Genomic DNA, 19,804 nt, shown 5'->3' with positions numbered 1-19,804 from the left:
AGAGCAAATGAGCGAGGAACACATAACGCATGCCAATACGTCACGACGTAAATTCTTTTTTGGCATAATTATAGAGACGAATAAAAGGATAGAAGATTTAAATCAAATTAGGTGCTTAGCTACATATCGCATGTTTTTCAATAGTGAATATATCTTAATATATAACTTTGTTTTCATATCATATATAATATATGCTCTGATTACCGCACCCGAAATAAATTTTAATATATATACATATGTATGTATATCCATTTGATCATTTTCAATTGAAACCTAGTCAAACATTGCATTAAACCAATATACTCCTTTATATAACATGGACAGGTATTAAAAGCAAATATATATTTTAGCTCGGCTTCAAACATAGCACCTACTAAAACAGATGGCTGCACTGCATACTCCTACTCTGTACTCTGCATACTTGGGTTTTTTTTGGTTTACTTTTCGCCGCTGCCTGACGCAAGCGAAGGCTAAAAATAGCGCACGTAGACCATGTGTGAGCATTGCGTTTACCGTTACGAGATTACGAACAGATGTTTGCTTTAATAACTATTTTAACACTTGTCGCTTGCGTAGCTAGAAAACCTTGGTACAGAAGACATATGGCACGGCGAAAGGGCTTAAAGCCCTAACTGCACAAGCTAAAAACTAGCCAATGTGGCTACTTTTGTTTTTGTCCATTTCTCATACATTGAGTTATACCAAGAACTATATTTTCTTTTAAACAAATATAATATCCTTGTTCTCGGTACATGCTACTGAAATTCATATTCTTTTAGGATTGCCATTTCGTTTGCCATGTTTGAATAAATTGCATAAAATTCTGTGTTTGTTAAGCTTTGCGCTTAGCACCCAGTGCAACACCTGACATCATTTCACACACTCACTGTGCTTTATGTCGCACAAGAGCTCTAAAAATAAAGCAGAGGGACAACATGCTTTGCACTTGACAGTTACCTTAACGAGTTTAAGGTCATATGTTTTGCTTCATAGCTAAATTGTAGCGCAGCGCATTTCTTTTTTGAATTCAAGCATTTCTTTATGTGCCAAATTAACATCTGCCTGAAGGTCTACGTAGATATGTTATTTGAATTTGACTTGAATATTAAGTAATATTTATAGAAATAAATGTATAAAGTCTGCAGTAGTAATTATTTGATTTTACTCTAGGCTTGACTTGCAATTGAAAACAAAAATTAAAACTAATTATATTTGACTGTATCTGACAATTTATATTCTCTTATACCCTGCACTTATTGATAGTTTGTGAAAAAGGTATAGAGTTTTGTTGGTAATATATGCAGCCCAAAGTAAAAAGCAGGAGCGATATCGTAAAATCGATATATAGCATATATATTTAGCATATATAAACAATATTTCCATGTATATTTACATACATTATTATCTAAAGATCAATAATAAGGGAAATTTTATATTTGGCATATAATTTAATAACTGAAATATAATATATAATACAACGAATATATACTAGGACAGATTCGCTCTATTCTGCGTTCAGACCAAACCATGAAAGTCAAAGCTATTTGCAATAGATTAGAATATTTTACAGCTAAGCTAGCCTTAAGCAAAAAGAAAGCCGAGTCTATGCTTATCTAGAATTTTAGTTCTTATATTCCATAATCTATTGTTCATCTATTAACAAATCCAACAACAATTGCAATGAAAATGCATTGCAACGTTGAGTCCCACAACTTTAATGGATTTGCATGACAACACCCAAACCCATTAGCTGTGATGCTAAGTGCATCTGCTAGTCCAGCACTTCCCATTACGCTAGTCCAATACTCTTGTTGTGTTTATACCATTTGGTGTGCCATTAGTTACCTTTATTTACTTGGCTAGCACCCAATCGAGGTAGACAGCACTGCAACGACAAATTCTTTATGGCTAGACATGTTTCGCCACCACACGCGCCATCCCCCTGACTGTCGAAAACAAAAGACCAAACAAAATCAAACTACATTATTATTGTCTGCAAAGTTTTGTTGGAGCTTGATTGGAATTCAATTTACAACAGCGAAATGCATTCCAAATGAGCTCAAACTGTGGCTAGGCAGGTAATGTCAACGTATTTACTTTTATGGTATTTTCTTTTTTTTTTAGAAAACTTTTTAGGGCGGACTAATTGAAAATGTCTGCAAAAGTCAAAGGCAGCAATAATAATTTTCGTTAATGTGTTTTAGGTACCACAAACGATTTGTCAAACAGAAAAATAACGAATGATTATTGAGGCTGACAGCTGAAGCCGTGACAGAAGCTACGTTGATTTATGAAACCCCGTTGTAAGGTGTTTAAATTTAGACCTCGAAATGGAGTTGGAGTTGGAGCTGAAGCAGGAACGCGTGGAGTTTGAGCTCGGCTGGTGGCACGTTCAATCACATTTCTAATTACCAAGTTTCCCTGAGGTAATTAACTTTGCATGCATTACACAAATTACAACAAAGCGCCCGAGCGTTTTATCAACTCAATTACGCAGAGCTGAATGCCACCTGCCCCCAAGAGAGTGAGACAGGCAGAGGAAGGGAAGCAGAGAGAGCGAGAGCATCATCAGTGTGTGTAGATACTTTACACAGATAAACAACAAATAAGCATTGTTTGTAATTTAGCGAAATTGTTGTCACACATACAGGCCCACACAGCCACAAACATACACACATACACTCTCGCTCACACTTTTTGTTTATCAGCTAACTAAAATCACGGGAACAGAAGTTTCTGTTAGTTGATGCCAGTTACTCTCTCTCTCTCTCTCACTCTCTGTCTCTTTGTCTCTCTCTCTCTCTTTGTCTCTCTCTCTCTCTTTGTCTCTCTCTTTCTCCCTCTCTCTCTCAGTCTTCTGCCCTTTTCATATGTGTGTGTGTGTGTGTGTATGTGCAATATCGTTGACAGTCAGCTCTATATATGTACACACATACACACACACACACACATACATATATAGAGCCAAGTCAACTTGCAGACTTTGCTCATTTTATCACTCTGCTCATCTAGCTCACTGCTGGCAGCTTCATTTGTAAACGCTGCGTATACGTAATGTGCAATGTAATGTTATGTGTTATGTATGTATGTGTGTGTGCTAGTCTGTGTGTGGGTGTGTATGTAGCTTATTAGAGCTTGTCTTGACAGCAACAGCAACTACGGCATAATAACAATTTTTTTGCTAGTTTTTTTTTCTCTCTTATTTTATTATTATTTTTTTTTTTAGAGCGACTTTTGGCTGGCAAGCGAATTTTTAATTACCACTTGGAGCCATTTATAATACCCTGTGCAAAAGGTGCCATAAAGTTGCACAACGTTGAGCAACAGGCTGAAGCAGCGAGCAGCGAGAGCAGTCAAGTCAATGTGCTAAGTTCTATATAGAGTTTAAAGGCATATAGGGTTTTTTATTAGGGAAACATTCTTAATTTGATGCATTCATTCAAATAATTTAATTTTTTTTTTTTTGTGTTCATATAGGGTATGTCCTAGTCTATAACACTTTTGTTAACATTTTTTTATTCACTACTGTTAAGTGAAATTCAAGTTTGTCTTTGCAAAATTAACAAAATATTTCTTATGCTGCGCACAGAGTATACTCTCTTCGACTACAGTCAGTTTATTTAATATTTTTTATATATATGTATGTGTCTACAAAGTTTATTTTTTTTTTGGGGGGTAAGGTCATGTGCTCTGTAAATAGCAGCAGAGGCAGCTGCAAATGCAGCTTAATTATGCTGTAATATTGCGGAATAAAAGGCGAGGATTTACGAGTAGAAAAGTTTCAGACGTAAATTTCAAGTAAAATTTTTTATTTTTTTGTTTTTGGCATGCATTAAGAAAGTGCAGAAAAGCAGAGAAATTAATAATTAAATTCGTTTATTACACCGAGATGAGTGGCATATATACACAATTTTTTTTATTAACGCAAAAACACAACTTAATGCCAAGACACTCAAAATTTAATTGGCAGTAAATCATCGAATTTATATCGCGTTTAATTGATATTTGCATATATTTGTTGTATATATACATATATACGAGGTATGCTCAAAAAGTATCGGCAACTTTAATATGTCTATGCTTGGGGGAACGATTTTTCATTTTGTTTTTAATTATTTTTTATTTTAGTATGTAAGTTTACTAAGCTACTAATATTATATCATTTTTTTTAACAACTTAAACCATTATTATTTCTTAAAATGATGCTTATAATTGAATTTAAAATGCAAACGACAAATTTTCTCACTCTCTATACAAATTTGAAAAAGTGAAAACGTTAATATATATAGTATACGTAAATTTTAAGTAATTTTTGGAGTTTTTTCAAATTAGATCCCGCTTTCATACTTAATGTATATACAAATTTTCCTTCAGAAAACTTCAGCTAATGTCCTTTTCTAACAGAACTGCAAGTCATAATTTATGCCTCATTTGCCCCTTCGAGGCATCTACAATTATTCATTTATGAATTTCTTTTATTGATATGCTAATTTATATTTTAAAATACACTTCAATTATGTATATCCAAGACGCAGCCCTTTCGCACTGCACTGTGCTTATCTCTGCTCTTTCTCTGTATATTAAGCGACCTTTTGCTCATATTTCAGCAGCTTAAGCCCTGCCGTACATATTGTTTTGGCCCTTTTCCAATGGCTTTCTCTCTTCTCCTTCTCATTTTTATTATTTTTTTGGCTCCGCCTCCTTTTTGACGCCTGAAAAGTTTCAACAAACTCAATTTTAATTTATTTATTCATTCGCTTCAATTTACACAGTCGGCGACAATCGCACGCAGCATCCAATGAAAAATTGAATACTTCATGAAGGAAACAACAACGATTCGAACATTTTCCGCATTGGCTGTAGGAATGTGTCATGAACCCCAGTTGAGATCCCAGTGGCAATGCATGGCATTACAACATATCAAACTACAAGCAGACCAACAACCAGACGAACAAACAAATAAACAAACAAACAAGTAGCAACAACACCAACAACAATAACAACTAAAACACAGAAAAGTTGCAAACAAAAGTGGCGAAAACGGAAATAAATCTAACAAAAGGGCTTTGTAGCTTACACGCTTTCTCACATCCCTCTCTCTCTCCCTGTCTCTCACGCACACTCTCTCCCCACCTCTCTTATTCGGTATCGCCATGCAGTGTCAGCCCCAAAAATTACATAAGCACCAGAGCATTTTGTTTGCGTTTGGCTTATTTTCACAATTGACAAACGAGGGCAGACACACAAATTGACACATAGATGGCGCTAGCGTTAGCTTAAATAATGACTGTCCTGGGAGCATACATTTGTTCTATGGTAATCCAATAGAAACTAGAAATGAAAATGAAGCCTGATCAACTTTAAACTATATATATATAGACAGATGTGTGAAAGCAGTCTTAAATGTTTTACTGACTAAATCTTCTCCAAAAACTCTAAAAATGCGATATTAAAGCAAATATATAAGAAAAGTAAAAATAAAGTATATTAAACACACATTGTAAAATTTCCACTTATTTTATTATATCAAATATATATTTGATAAATTTAATATTTTCACATCTGCAAGTCAGATCTACCAAATAAAAGCCTTTCTAAGGCAAATTTCAAAAGGTTTAAATATTTTCATTTAAACAAACTAAAAGCCCTATGTTTTATAAAAATAAATCCTGATACTTTAAGATTAAAAATGACTCTAAATACATGATTTCTATAGCTAAGGATATTTTTTAAAAATATGTCATAATATTAAAATAAATAATAATAAATAATAATGATCCTATTTTCAATACAAATAAATTATTATTATTATCAACAAACACACTCACGCTGCCCTCGCATAAATTTATGCACATATCTTTATATTGTTTTTTATTTGCCACATATACATATATTTCGTTTGGTTTAGCTGGCCTGCAGTTTTCTATATATTTATGTGTGCAATATATGTGTGTCAACTTTTATGCGTCGTAAGGCAAATGTTTTTGCAGGCAAAAGATTTGTTACAGATTATCCCTGCCGCACATAAAACACACCAGTAGCAGCAGCAGCAGCAGCAGGAGCAGTAGCCGCAACAACAACAACAGCAAACAAAACAAGGTGAACTGACATAATTTCTCGTTGTTACCTACAACGAGGGCAAAGCGAAAAATAAAAATCATAAAACAAGAAAGAGAGAGAGAAAAGTTTTATGAACGCTGATTGGGAAGTTGGTCGACAGAGAGTTGGCACTGCGGCTAGCCAACTAAAATTAAATTTAGTCGCAGCGCAGCTAACAATTTATGACTTACTATTATTTCAGTTGAGCGCACACGAAGCCACTCCCCTTCACGAGAGTGGCCCCGCCAACACCCAGCAGGCAGTCAGCCAGTCAGGCAGTCGACAGGCAGGCAGGCAGGCCGGCAGGCAAACTGGAAACATCCAGGCAGGCAGTCAAATCATTATTTGTACATTCAGGCGTAACTTTTCTGCCCCCCAAACATTTGTTTTGGCTCGTTTCGGCAGCATCATTGAAAACGCATTTCGACATAAATCACATGTCCGCGGTTGATTATGGGCGCGCCCTTTCACGCACTCTTTCTCTCCCACGCTCTCTCTCTCTCTCTCTGTCTGTTTGTCTGTCTCATGCTGTCTGTGTCACTCTCCACAAACACAAAATCAAATTGCAATTCAAAGTCAATTAACAAATTATCGGCATACGTACGTGACGTATGCGTGATATGCCTACAGCTGGAGGCACGCTTTGCTTTAACTAATTAAAAAATTTGTTTGCATACTTTGAGGCGCAGCTGGCAATGCACCACGTGCCACAATAGGTAGAAGTTAGCAGCTGATACGCACACAGCTGCAAATAACCAAATGTAGATGCAGATATTTGTATCAGAAATACACACACACAGTAGGACTCGCACATAGACTGCCCCTGCTACATACAGCTGTATAAACACGCACACACACACAGACACTCACACCTATAGAGCAGCCTAGTTATCCTCTGCATGCGATTTGTACATTCAGTTCTTGTTGCACACGCTTCATTGCAGTTATCCTTAATTTTTTGCCACAATTTTCTGATTGCATTTCGCATTTTCCATATTTTAGGCACTGCCTCTCGAAATATGAAACCGAAAAATGAATTTATCCAATTAGGCAAATGCTTGCGTAACTGCTTAAATGTTTTATTAACTCATAAATTTGGTAGATTATGTCCATGGTAATAATACCGGAGCTCTAACGACATTCAAGAGTGATATAAATCGTTGTACAAATTTATGCGACTTCGATAAATTTTATTTTGGAATTTTCTTAAGCAAAGTCGTTCACTGACATTCATAAGAATTAGTTTAAAGACTTAAAATCTTAGTTAATCTAAAAACAATCCAGCCAATGAAACCAAAAACAAAAACTATCTGAAAATAGTTAGTCACAAAACTTTTCTATCATCAACTCCAACTATTTATAATATACCCATACTATACATGTATAACCTTATGCCATTTTATACGAAAATCCACCAACTTTTAGCGACTCTATAATAAATTATAATGTATATATTTATGCAATGCCACACACTCATTATTATTGAATATCCTTAACACATTTCACAACTATCAAGTGAACAATTGTTGTGGCTGAATGTACTCAACTTTGTGCCCTATATAAAAGTGCCGTAACTGCTTCATAATCCCAAACGCTGGTCACACTTGAACATTGGCAAAGCCAAAGGCAAGGGCAGCTGCCGCAGTGCAAAAGTAATTTGTGGCAGACAATGAAAATGCCGCAGAATGAACGAGAAATGCATGAAAAATATTCAAAGCGGCGACCGCCAAAAACATATGCCGCACATTTAAAGTACATACACACATATGTAAAACAATTCATAACACCCAGCCAGCCAAAAAAAAAAAAAAACAAAAAAGTGTAAAAACAAAAAAAGAAGCGAATAAAAATGAAAATAGGTAAAATACTGACTAGAAAATACTCTGACTAGGAAATACCCTGACTGAATGTGAGAAATATTTGTATTTGAAGCAAATCATAGGGTTCTATTTTTTAGAGATGAGAAAAAGGAGGTTGTACCAATGTATATAAACTCTACTCATGCCATAAAAACTCTTCTCTGTCTATACTCTACTCTGTCTATACTGTACTCTATAAAAACCCTACTCTGTAATTTCTTATATTTTTCTCTATAAGGAAAATTTAACAAAAAGTTTTCATAGATTCACAAGAAAATTAATTCTTCTGATAAGTCCATTCACAAAAAATATTCACCATAAAATCATAACAGAGGAAAAAGTTGTACTATATCGATTTGGCTGTTGATCCTGATCCATAATATATATGCTTTACAGAGGCAGCCGCGCTTCCTGCTGACTGTTACATACATTTGCGAGAATGCTTAAAGCCCTGTTTACACATTTTCAATGTGTTCAGGGTATAACAGAGTAGGCCAGCATATGCAGGACAATAACCGCTGCCTATATACATATACACACACAGATATATGTATATTTTTATGTGTGTGTGTGTAGCGAGCAAAGGACATGCTGCCATGATTTTTATGAGCTTGTATTTATATGATTTCCTTATATCCTTTTAAGGGGCAAAGCCCGCCAGCCACGCAGGCAAATGTCTCTTAACCGGCGAGTCCTGCGACCGGCGACAAAAAGTTGGACCAGCCAACAATATGAAATAAAATTACGTGCACATATGCATAGTACACACACACACACACACACTTGTAATTGTGCTTCTCTTTTTTTGTTTTGTATTGTTTAAATGAAATTTATGTTTATTAAATTGCGACAGCCCCGAAAAATGGAGCCCCAGCAGAGGGCATTGGCTTTATCAGACAATATAAGGCAGACGACGGACCCAGCCAGCGGCCGGGAACGGTTTCGTCTACTTTTCTACTTGTTCTTTTTTTTATACGCTTCACCCTTACTTGGGTGAGGGTCGAAAGGGTGCAAAACTTGTTTAATTATGTACAGCAGACTTGTCTGCAAAAACTTCAATATATATTTTATGAAAAATAAATGCACATTTATGATTAAGCAAAAAATGCACAAATTTCCATGACCTGATTATTTCATATAATTAAATATGTTTGCATATATTTGCCTTGTGCACATACTGAATAAAATATCGTGTGAAAAAATGCGAAATAAATACAAAATAATGTTAAATAATATTTAAATAAATATTGAGAACATTAATATTTTATTATGCATAATAACATCATTAAATATAAAAAAATATAAAATAAATACATATATTTAATTTTAATTTGGCGCTTAAGTGTAGCTGATTAAATAAAAATAAAACATATCAATAAAAATTAAATGTAGCAAATATTTGCCAAAAGCCAGTTGATTCATTGATGAAAAACATTAAAAAACGTTGAGTTCCATTCAGAAAAGGCTAAGGCTTATAGGATTCAAGTGCAGTTTTTGACTCGTAATATGCTCTACAAAGCCAATAATTATAGTATTATATACGCATTATAGACAATGTCAAATAAATAAAAAATAATGATAAATATTTAAATAAATTATTATGTATATTAATACTTAATTTTAATTAGGCGCATAAATAAAGCTGTTTAAAAATAGAGCATATTAATAAAAAATAAATGTGGAAAATATTTTCCAAAAGTCAATTGATTCATTGATGAATAACATGAAACACTAAAAAACGTTGAGCTACATTCAGAAAAGGTTAAGGCTTATTGATCCAAGTTTATGTGCAGTTTTTGACTCGTAATATGCTCTACAAAGCAAATAATTGCAGTATTATATACGCATTATAGACAATTAAGACTCTCGCGTGCTTCATTCATTCACTTGAACAGTTCTGAAGAATGACGAAATATTTTATGAAGTGGCATAAAATTTTGATGTTCAGCTATTTTAATAAGCTGAACTCATTAATGAGCTTTGATTTTAAACTGCGCCACGATTGAGCGATTGAGGAGGAGCAGCAGCCGCAGCATCAGCAACCGCAGCGGAAGCACTGGCATTCTACAGCGGCGGCCATGAAAATAACGACACTTTAAGCCACGTTAGTTAGCTCATTAATTTTTGTGCAATTTTAATTGGCCGCATCGCGGCTTGGCTAGCATCTGTGCAAACAGAGCCAACAGAGCCAGCCGGCCAGCTGCTGGACACTTTGTCTTCATTAATAAGAATTAAATAACATTAAAATTATAATTTGGATATAACCCTTTTTTTTTTTTTTTGCTTGTTGTTTTTGGCCAAACACTCGACAGCTTTCGACTTTTAATGGGCCAGAGCCGCTTCACTTGGACTTATTTTATGCAATTTATGAATTCCGTGGAGGGTTATGGATGTAAATGCGCCAGCTTTTACCTTGTCATCAAGTCGATATAATGGCCGGCCACGCCAACCACGCCTACCATGCCCATCACCAGCCACGCCCCCCTTAGATTGTTGCAAAATAATCTAAACTTTTTAATTGCCACGACAAATGGTCGTGGCACGTTTTTGCATTTCTGTTTTATTTTCCATTTTTTTTCTTCCTCTTGTTCATATTTCCTCCATTTAATTTTTATGCCCTGTAAAGTGGCTGGCAGGAGGTATATTGCTTCATTTATGGTACTTTTTTGTTTCAAAGTGATCAAAGAAAAAAACTTTGTTTAGACAAGATTTCATAATTTCCCCTCATATCGAAAGTGTTCTACCCTTCCTCAAAATCGATAAATATTCCGATTAACTATCGATTTTTTAAGTCATACGATATTAAGTATAATTATTCTTGAAAGATATGAAGTAGAACTACAAGCTTTAGTTATATTGAGAGAGTCTTCATACAAAGAGTCATAGTAGAGTATAGCCTATTCGGTCTTATGTTTTACAGGTAGAGCATATATTCCCATCAAAGACTCTCCACTCCTCTAGAACGCTCTTCAGTTAATTTATAATTTTTTTCTGATATGAAAATTGTTGGCAAAAGTCGCTGAACTCGAGCGAGCGCGCGCGCGCGCCTCTTGTTGTTGTGGGAGGCGGATAGAGGGGGGAGTGTCCTTTGGCAAGTTTAATTGTGCGGCCAGGCTGGCGGGTAATAAAATTATTTTACGATCTTGTTTTCCTGTACGCCCCCGGCAACGCCTCCGCCAGCGTGCCAGCCCCCATGCCGCGTTTGCCAATGCCTTTGTCTTCGCTTTGAAGCGCATCAAACTAAAGTTTGAGTTCATTTACGCAACGCTGCGCATCGCTGGGCGTGGCTGATTGTCAGTGCCTGCAACTTGGCCAGAGCGCAGGCAGCAACAGCAGCAGCAGCAGCAGCAGCAGCAGCAGCAGCAGCAGATAAATATATATATGCACGTGGCATATGTATGTGTGAGTGTGTGTATGTGCGTGTAAGTGGAGCAGGCAGTTTCTTGTCAGGCACAACTGCATTGTTGTTGACTTTTCATCTGGCAGGCCGCAGTGACTACTGTTTCTTTGCGCCCGTGCCCGTGCCCGTGCCCGTTCCCGTTAAATGCGACGGAGTCGCACATGCTGGCTGAGTTTTGGCAAAGACCTTGCCCTCATCAAGCTGCCAGCTGACAAGAGTGTCAATATATATATAGTGTACATAGGTACATATATAAGCAAGGTATTGACCGAGTGGGCCAAAAGTCAAAGTGCAGCTACTGCAGTAAATACTAAAAAACGTATTGCAAACGTTTCGGATTGTCCTTTTGCCTCTCCAACATTCAACCGAACACCGCCTCGAGCATCCTTTCAGCGCGCAACCTTTTGATTTATTTTTAGCTTCTTTTTCAGCTCAAACAAACACTTTCAATGTTGCAAAAGTCGACACAGATGTGATACAAAAAAATTAAACTGTTTGCGTGTAAATAATATATACGTAGAGATTTCTATAGAGGTTTATTTTTACAGCTTAATTCAATTGCTCTTTATTTCGATTCCATTAAATCTGTGTTGAAATTCAATTCAAGAGTTATTTGATTTCAATTTCACATCGATATAATCAACTTTAGTTTGTGCTCACAAATTCAATTACGGATTTATGTACGTAACACATGTCCTATTTGATTTGTAGCCAGTAATTCAGTTTATGCCATAGCCAAAGGTGTTGACGGAATTTCCCGGCTGTTGAGGCAAAATGAAGCGATTTTGGTTTTAAATTAATTCTATTTGAAAGAATTTTGAAATTTATAAGTATATTCTAAATGGAAGTATTAAATAATAAATATATGTTAATTCAATCTATTTATTTTTTAGTTGTCTTCATTCAGTTTTAAGCTTTTTAACTTTTTTTTTGCTTCAAAAAGTAGCTCTTTAACTTTCTCTACACTAAAGTTAAGTTGAGTTCCGTTTTAGCTCGAATTTAACTTTTATTTAGCTCACCTTTAGACAAAGTTTCTAGCAGTTCAGTATTTTCTCTTGTGCATTTTCTTATGAGTGAAATTTAATGTCAGCTGAATTTGTCTTTCCATCAACTGTGCTTCAATTTCAATCGTTTTTCTAATTTACTTCGCAAATTCAATTCAATTTCCATTTCAGTTCAATTTGCGTTTCAACTTTTCCCCAACAAGTATCCACTCTTTACTTTACTTTAAGTCCACTTTATGCTCGTGCTCTGCACGCAATGCAAAACAAAAAGCTTTCGAGCTCATTTGAGTGCGTGCTTCAACTGTTTGAGTCAACCATTACTTTCAATTCAATGCGTTAAAAAGTCGTGCGACCGTAAAACACATTCTAGGAAATTAGCCGACTTTAAATTACTTAAGTCAAGCCGCCCTGCCGCCTTGCCGCCCGTGTCCTTCGCCACGCTGTCATAAAATATGCCAGCTACTTAAAGTGGCATAAAAATTAACAACACGCTGCGTATACTTAATACGTATTACGTAATACGCAGTACGTAAAATTTGTGCTCGCTCGAAAAGTGATTTATGCGCTTTCGCGTATAAAATTTAGTTTCTCCTGGCAACAAGTTAATTTTTAACCCATGGCCGCCATAAAAATGTTAACAAAATATTTTGTGAATTTTATATTGCAGCGCGCCACTGAATAAATCACATTTTTGTAGTGGAAAACTTTTCGCCACGACTTGTGCTTGAAAAGGATTTGTCGAGGTGCGCGCTTAAAGTTTACGCGCTGCTCAAGCAATGCTTAGAGATGACATGAGTGCGGGCGATGAGTGTGTGTGTGTGTGTGTGCGTATATGGATGTGGATGCTTGAGTTCTAGCAGTTAATCCTCGTGGCATGATAACCCTTGTGGCATGTCTATGGCAACGGGGTCACAAACAGATGCACGCAATCAAATTTAACATCAGCTTTCTCGCTCGACTGTAAATTAATATGACAGCCAGCGCAGCGCCATCCCTCAATCCGTCTCCTGCTACTTGTCCTTAATCCTAACCTGTCCAGAGTTCAAGGCTCTAGGACATCAGACGCAGACCGAAACAAAAAAATAAAAAAAAATAAAAACGACAGCAACAACAACAACAAAGTTCTTGAACAAATTTTTTGCTACGTGCATATAAATTTAATTAGCTCATTTGTTGACTTTTTGATATGCCTCGGAAAAGGCTAATGAAAGTCTACGCAAATTGACTCACAAATAACGTTATTTTATTAGCCAAGGAAATTATACAAACAGCCACGGACGACGATACTAATGGCTGAATTGTGTACTTTTGAGAGCAATAAAAATTTGCCAGACACTTAAAGGAGCAATATCTATTTTAAATCTATATATCGGCGGGCAAGCGCCCTGTCCTTCAGGAAAATGAATTTGTAAGCTCTAGAATACCATTTGGTACAATTTTTTTATAAGCTCAGCTGTTAAATGATCAAATGAAGTACTAACATTTTTATCTTCTCAATAAGACTACATACCAAATCAGTGCTAATTGCAATCAATATATATACAGCTTTTTCGTTTTTGGCAAGTAGATATTTAAAATAATATTAATCTCCTTATTAAGTATATGTATATCTGGTTCAAGTTCTCCTCTTCCACTTTCTTTTTTTTTACTCAACAGCCAGGTTCTCTCTTCTTTCATTTAGTCTCATTATCATTTTCCTCATCAAATATGCCTTAACAAATAATAAGTCAAACAATTTTTTTTCTTCTCGAAAGAATGAGACCTCTTTCACTCTCTCACTCACACCACTTCTCAGTTATTCTCTCACTAACTCTAACTTTTTTTCTATCTTTCTCTATGCTCCTCTCTCGTTATCTCTCTCTCTCTCTCTCTCTCTCTCTCTCTCTCTCTCTGTCTATCCATCTCTCTATCTTTATTAATATCACTCTACCCCTCTATTACTCACTCTCACTCTCCCTCTCTCTCATTCTCTCTATCTCTCTCTCTCTTTCTCACTCTCACTCTCACTCTCTCTCTTTCTGTCTATCTTTTTGTCTCTCTATCTTTCTATCTAACTATCTATCTCTCGATCCTTATCTATCTCTCTTCAACTCTAATCCTATCTCATTTCAAGTACCAAAGAGAATAGTAAACTTTTTCCATCTACTTAACTGTCTCCTCTGTACTTTGTGTTGATTTCTCATTCTCCCTCTTATACTGCCCATTGAATTTAATAGCTATAAAAACTATGTAAATTTCATACGAAAAAATCCAGTGCATTTTGAGTACTAATTTGATTTGTTCCAATCGAGTTGCTTTTTCAACATTTCTTTTAGCTGCAAACATAAAAGTGATGGCACATCAGAATTCTAAGCGTAGCGCAGCATAAAAACAAACTGTCTCAAAGAGCTGTAGGAAAAAAAAAAAAACAGAAACATCTACTACAAATTTGAGTTGCCCTTTACCAAAGAGAGAGTGCGCTGAGGTGGAGAGAGAAGGAAAGAGCATGGGTGGAAATGCAAAACAATTGTCGCAAAATTGTAAAAATAATAAAAATTCAATTAAGGCGCGAGTTGAATTAAAGACTTGGGGAACAATTCAGATTTTGTTATTTTTTCTTCTTATATTTTTTTTTACTGTTTGCTTAAATTAGTATGGGTGTGTGTGTGTGTGCATGATTCGACACTTGTCGTCAGCTTTTTTTTGTTGCCATTTATTTTATATATATTTGTATACACACTTTTCTGTATTTCAGTGCCGGGCAAATTGTGGAACATAACAATAAGCACACAACGAGCTGCAGCAACAATGCGAATGCGAATACGAATGCGAATGAGAATGAAAATGAGAATGAGAGACTGACTACAACAACAGCAACAACAACGACAACAACAAGAGCAACGAGCGTGTACTGTAATAATGATAATAATCATAAAAGCGAGCCCTTGTCGCGCGTTGGCTTTGGCTCTTTGGAGCGTTAAAGCCGCAGCCACAGATACAGAAGCTTCACTCTTCGTGTTGCCACTGAGTTATGTTTTGATGCAAAAGACATAAAGGACCTGCCGCCTTTCAGCTGCGCCAGTAACATGATTTAATTAAGGTCCCTCCTACATGCGCTAAGTAGATTTTATTCCTCTTGCCAGCCAGTCAGTCAGCCAGCCAGCCAGCCAGGCGGCCTTCATGGCATAATTGATTTAGACGTTTACTGCATTAAACGGCAGCCAGCAACAAAATAAAGCGAAAGGCAAAAAGAATTACATGGCCAATGCTGCGTATGATTTATATTTGATTTAGCATTACATTTTCATTATATATTTGCTGCTACTTATGTTAACACAATATATCATTTTGTTTCACATAGTTCTATTTATAATAATATTTTTATTTTTTTTTTTCATGAGCCAGCATATTTTTTTTGTCCTTCACTCTGTCTGTCTGCCTGGCTGGAGTTCAAGTATTTTTGCGCTCGTCATTCATATTTGATTTGATATTATCCCAAAATCCATTAACCAAACCAAATTCTAAGCCCAAAAGCAGCACAAATTCTCTGCATATACTCATTTCGCATATATGGGATATATGCTGGTACTTGAGTCCGGGTGAGGGGACTCGAGAATTGCCATAAGAGGATTTCAAATGCTTGATGCTGGCTTTGTCACATCATATACATAGAATGATGACGATGATGATGATTATGATGATGATATACGACCTGTTTTGGCAAGTGCTCTCACATTCATTTTGCCAAAGTCAAAACTGTAAATCCATAAAAAATTTCTGATGCTTTGGGCTTTGATAATTAACTACTTGAACTTGCTCTTTAAATCGATAATGCGTAAATATATATGTTTGCTTTTTATTACATTTATTTCTATTTAGACCAAGTTTAGGGCTTGAGTTATTTATGGCTGGTTGCTGTCGACCGGAAAAGTTTTTAATATAACAAGATTAAATCACTTGGTAGAAAAATATTTTTAGTTGCGAATTTTGATGTGATTTATATTTTGCTCAATATGTTTGCTTTAAGATCTTAAAGTGGAGCTCAAACGGTATATAGATTTTAAAGCATATTAGGTGTGTAGTTATGAATACAAAAATTTATAGGCTTTACTCGGGGTATTCTGCTTGAATAGGGTTAAAGCCCATACCATCTTAGGTAGATAAGTTTCCTACCATCTACAAGCATATTTCAAATTAATATTTTTTAAATATACGACTTGTGATTAAATTGTATAATTATTAAATATATAGTAGAATATTTTTAATTTTTTTTTATTTTTTAATTTTTTTTTTGCAATCTGTCTAAGCAAATCTTCAATTTATCGTATTGCTTATAAATAAATATATAGAGGCGAACTATCAAAAAGGCGTTGAATGTATTTAGATGACTCTATAGAATAATACTAAAATATACTATATGGAATTATATACATATATATCTATATCTTTGAGATGCATTTCAATCTTTAGCTAGCTGTGGCTAGTGCAGTTGAGAGATAATGCATTCTAGCTATGCGCATAGGTAATTAAATCAGACAGCAGGTTAAGCAAATGTTGATAATTTCTATTGTGGCCAGGCTGTAGGCTACATAGACATACACATTCACATATATATATATTAGGTATATTTATATTATTGTCCTTGTTGTCCAATGGCACGTAGTTAAGGGATTAATAAGGCAGCAGGCATAACAAGTAGCCTGCTTTATGGAAATAATGAGTGTGGCCTGCAGCTAAGATCAAGCAAATAGACTTGCATATATAAATGTATGTATGTACATTATATATTTATCAGAATTTATACATGTATGTATGTACTATATACAAATGTGTCGGCAGATAAAAGGATATGTGTTGTTGTTGTGTACTTACATATTGACTTAATGCGTTGCTCTGGTTGTTGGGCAATCGCTTCGGGCTCCGTGACTGTTGCAGTTGCAGTTGCCATTGCAGTTGCCATTGCAGTTGCCGTTGCAGCTGCCGTTGCCGTTGCCGTTGCCGTTGCCGTTACAGTGGCTGCTGCAGTGGCACTAACAGCAGCAGCTGCAATTAAAGCCGCCTTCATTGTTGTTGCATTTATCATTGTCTGCAGCAGGGCCAGCAGCAGCAGCAACAGCAACAGCTTTACGTAGTTGGCCATCCTCGCCATGCTGATCCTTGCTGAAACTTGTTTGCCTTAATTATTTGTCCTTATTGCTTCACTCGTGAGCTTGATTAGAGAGGCATTTGATGAATTAAATTACTGCTCTACCGTTTACAATTGTTGCTGTCGTTTTAGTTGTTGCTGTTGCTGTAGCTCGGTTGATTTCCACATGATTTAGCAGCTGCAATTGGAGAGCCAGATAGTACACAATCAATTTATCTAATTAGATTCAACACGCCCATCAGCATCTTCTCAAATTGCTGCAACGCTCTCAAGTATGCTATGAATTTATTTATTTCAATAATTCCTTCGACAATTTTCATAAAATTGCAATTTTAATACACATTCATATCGCTTTCAAAGCATTCGTCTAACACTCAATTATTTACATATGCATTTAATTGCCAGTGTTGGGTTAACTAAAGCACTGATGCAGTTAATTAATCAAACAATCGACTATATCAATATTTATTAACTAGCTAGTTAAGCGCTTGTGTGTGAGAGTTTTAAGAAACAAATACGAGTTTATGAGTTTCAGCTAATGCATATAAATATGTTTACTGACTGAGGGAGAGACAGGATAGAGAGAGGGAGATGGCGAACCATATAAATACTCTGTTAGATGAGCGTTTTTGTTGTCTAATGCAATATTTACAATATTTAGTGTCTTTTGACCTAGTGACTAATTAAGCTAAACTCAAATTAATTTTAAATATTTTCAAAGGCTATAGAAAATAATCAAGACAAATTCATTTCTTGTAGGGTTTACCTATCATAGCTAACGTTCAAGGTTGCATATGACAGACTTTAAATTAAAAACCACAAAAGTTAGTCTGGGTCTTCTTCTCCCTTGAGCGGGGCAAGCCACTCCCTTGGGTTGAAGTGCCTAGACGCTTGGTCTAGCCAAGTTTGGTTCACAAAGTTCAAGGTATGATAGATATGATAGGTTAGCACCTGATCGAAATGCTGTCGAGAGTGTCGACGTTAGGCCCATTTTTTCTTACACTCACAATACCTAGCCATCTCTTGGGGTCTCTTGGAATAACACTTACCTACGCTTCATTTATTTTGCTATCCAAAAGCCAAACCAAAATGAATTTTTTAATCAGCATCCTTCCTAGATAATCCCTTTATCCCCTTATGGGAGATATACAAGCTAAGAAATCGTTTCCTTATCATACAATGTGCTCAGTTTTCTGCTTCTATAGGTATCCCTTTCACTCTCGCTCTATTTTTTTTAATTTTGCACCTTTTTCTACTTCATTTTTTTTTTCTCATCTTGTTAACCTCTTCGCTTAAGCGGGATTGTTGTCCATTTAAAAGGCATTTTCTCTGTTTTGCAATGCATTTCTCTCTTGTCCCGGCCATATAATAAACTTTAGCTGTCTCTTGTTGAAGTTAATTGTGATCAAAAAAGGGACTCCGCCGGAATGAAACTTGTAACCGACTCTGCCTGTGCAATTATTTCTAATGTGATTAACTATTGAGTGTAATTTACCCCACACTTTCCCTGCTTTATCTATTTAGCTTCTCTTAGCTCTTACTTAAACTTATGCACTTTTCTTATTATAATATCTGTCTAGTTAACTCATTCTTCACTAATAATAACTACATTGCGCTTTTTAAGCTATAATAAATCTGGATAAATATGTCCCTTTCACTACTTTTCGATTACCGATTGCAAATTACCGTTACTGCTCAAATAACAATTAACTGTTTGTCTTTCGCCGGAACAGTTGGCGCGTGTTAATTTCATATCCACTTGGCGCATTGTTTGATTGGCGCCCAACGGCCCAAACAGCTCATTACGCAATAACAGCAACACCAGCAACAACAATATCAACCACAATTACAACAACAAGCTGCACAACAATATCATTTATTACAGCCCAGAGGACAATTGAGGCAGAGAGACAGAGAGACAGCGAGACAGACAGAGAGAGAGAGATTGGTAATATTAAAGTATTTAAATGCCGTGATTATCTCTGTGTCTGTGTGTGGTTCTCATTGTTGTTTTTGTTGTTGTTGCTGTGGTTGTTTGTTGTGTAATATGGTATATGGTACATGTTAAGGTCAGCTAGTACTTTGACCCGTGCACTCGGCAAAATTTGCATTGTTTGTTATTGTATATCCAAAAATTAACATTTTAATTGGAATTTGGGAATTTTGTGAATCAGAGCAATCCATATTTCAGACCAATTTGACCGAATGCTCTCTTTCACTCTTTCTCTCTCTCACTCTGTTACTTTCTCTGTGTTTTTATTTGTTTTTATGTAGTTGCTGGCATTGGTGTTATTTAAACAAAAAATTAAATCAAACA

At 35.8% G+C, this 19,804-nt stretch overlaps 1 protein-coding gene across 1 annotated transcript in view; it reads right to left on the bottom strand.

Moving 5' to 3' along the window:
* Window positions 1-19,804, bottom strand: part of dpr2 (defective proboscis extension response 2) — an 87,566-nt gene that overhangs the window by 60,423 nt on the left and 7,339 nt on the right. Inside the window, exon 2 of the mRNA XM_030384728.2 lies at window positions 17,214-17,665. Within this exon, the coding sequence (XP_030240588.2) occupies window positions 17,214-17,490 (277 nt within the window). The 5' untranslated portion in view covers window positions 17,491-17,665. The remainder of the gene's footprint in view (window positions 1-17,213; window positions 17,666-19,804) is intronic.

Source organism: Drosophila navojoa, chromosome 3 (assembly GCF_054131105.1).
Source record: "Drosophila navojoa isolate 15081-1374.11 chromosome 3, UAZ_NAV_1.0, whole genome shotgun sequence".
In the NCBI taxonomy this organism is placed as follows: Eukaryota; Metazoa; Arthropoda; class Insecta; order Diptera; family Drosophilidae; genus Drosophila; species Drosophila navojoa.
Note: the sequence above shows the minus strand (reverse complement) of the source record. Positions and strands in the feature narration are given on the sequence as shown.